The following is a 1,022-nucleotide window of genomic DNA, read 5'->3' as shown; positions in this document are numbered from 1 at the left end:
TGTGTGTGTGTGTGTGTGTGTGTGCGTATGTGTGTATGTGTGTGTGCGTGTGTGCGTGTGTGCGTGTGTGTGTGTGAGTGTGTGTGTGGGTGTGTCTTTTTGTCTCAATGTTGATGTATGGTGTATAAGCCAAGAGGCCACCACAAGTACCTATACAGTTGTTCCCATTGACCAGGGCCGTGGATGGTCCTTGTTTGGTTATCTCTGGCTCTTTGTCGACTGCATTGACTCCCCTGGCAATATCATCCACATAGTAATCTGATAAAAGGGTTAAAGTCAATTTTTAGTTCTAGTTTGTGTGAGGGTTTCACAGCATTTTCGACAAAATTAGGTTAAATATGAACTGAAGATAAGAAGTGTTACAACAAGAGATTAACATACAAAGAGTGTGTTTGTTTGAGTAAAGAGAAGCACATCGACACACTAGTGGTCATTTAGACCTGGGAAAATGTAGGACAGACAGAAACAATGGAGGGAAAGTAAAAGAAGTAGCACCTACTAGAGATGCACATTCAAAGAAAAATGGAGATTGTAAAGACAACAGAAGTTGCATAATATGAAAGAAGGAGGAAAATCATACCAGAGTACCCACTAATTACCTACAACATGTAAAGAAATGATGGTTTCAACGTTTGGTGTAGAGAGAAACATTATGAGGTTTGTGACATTACTGAAGATCCCGTTCATAATGAAAACAGACGGAGGTCAAAACTGACATCCATAAATGTGTCAAATACGCCTTAAAATATCCATTCTGTTATCATACCGTAACAACCACCAAAGCAATCACTATCATCATCATCATCATCATCATCATCATCAGAACCAGTTTTGGTAAATACAACAAGCAAAACAGCAGCAACAGTAGCAGCAGCAGCAGCAACAGTAGCAGCAACAATAAAAGAAAATTAACACAAAGACCTATGATAAGAGCACCAACAACAACGACAATAACAGCAATAATACAGACAAGGCCACCAACATTACCGAGTCTGTTCAACCCGTGACTGAAGTGTCCCCTG

The 1,022-nt window shown here is 40.0% G+C and overlaps 1 protein-coding gene across 1 annotated transcript in view; it reads right to left on the bottom strand.

Moving 5' to 3' along the window:
* LOC101851923 (uncharacterized oxidoreductase YjmC) overlaps positions 1 to 1,022 on the bottom strand; it is a gene marked incomplete at its 5' end in the record, with an annotated part of 20,837 nt that extends 19,815 nt beyond the window's left edge. Inside the window, 2 exon segments of the mRNA XM_035973972.1 lie at positions 151 to 258; positions 988 to 1,022. Of these exon segments, the coding sequence (XP_035829865.1) occupies positions 151 to 258; positions 988 to 1,022 (143 nt within the window).

The sequence above is a fragment of the Aplysia californica genome, unplaced genomic scaffold (assembly GCF_000002075.1).
Source record: "Aplysia californica isolate F4 #8 unplaced genomic scaffold, AplCal3.0 scaffold00039, whole genome shotgun sequence".
NCBI lineage: Eukaryota > Metazoa > Mollusca > Gastropoda > Aplysiida > Aplysiidae > Aplysia > Aplysia californica.
This window is presented reverse-complemented; position numbering and strand designations above follow the sequence as displayed.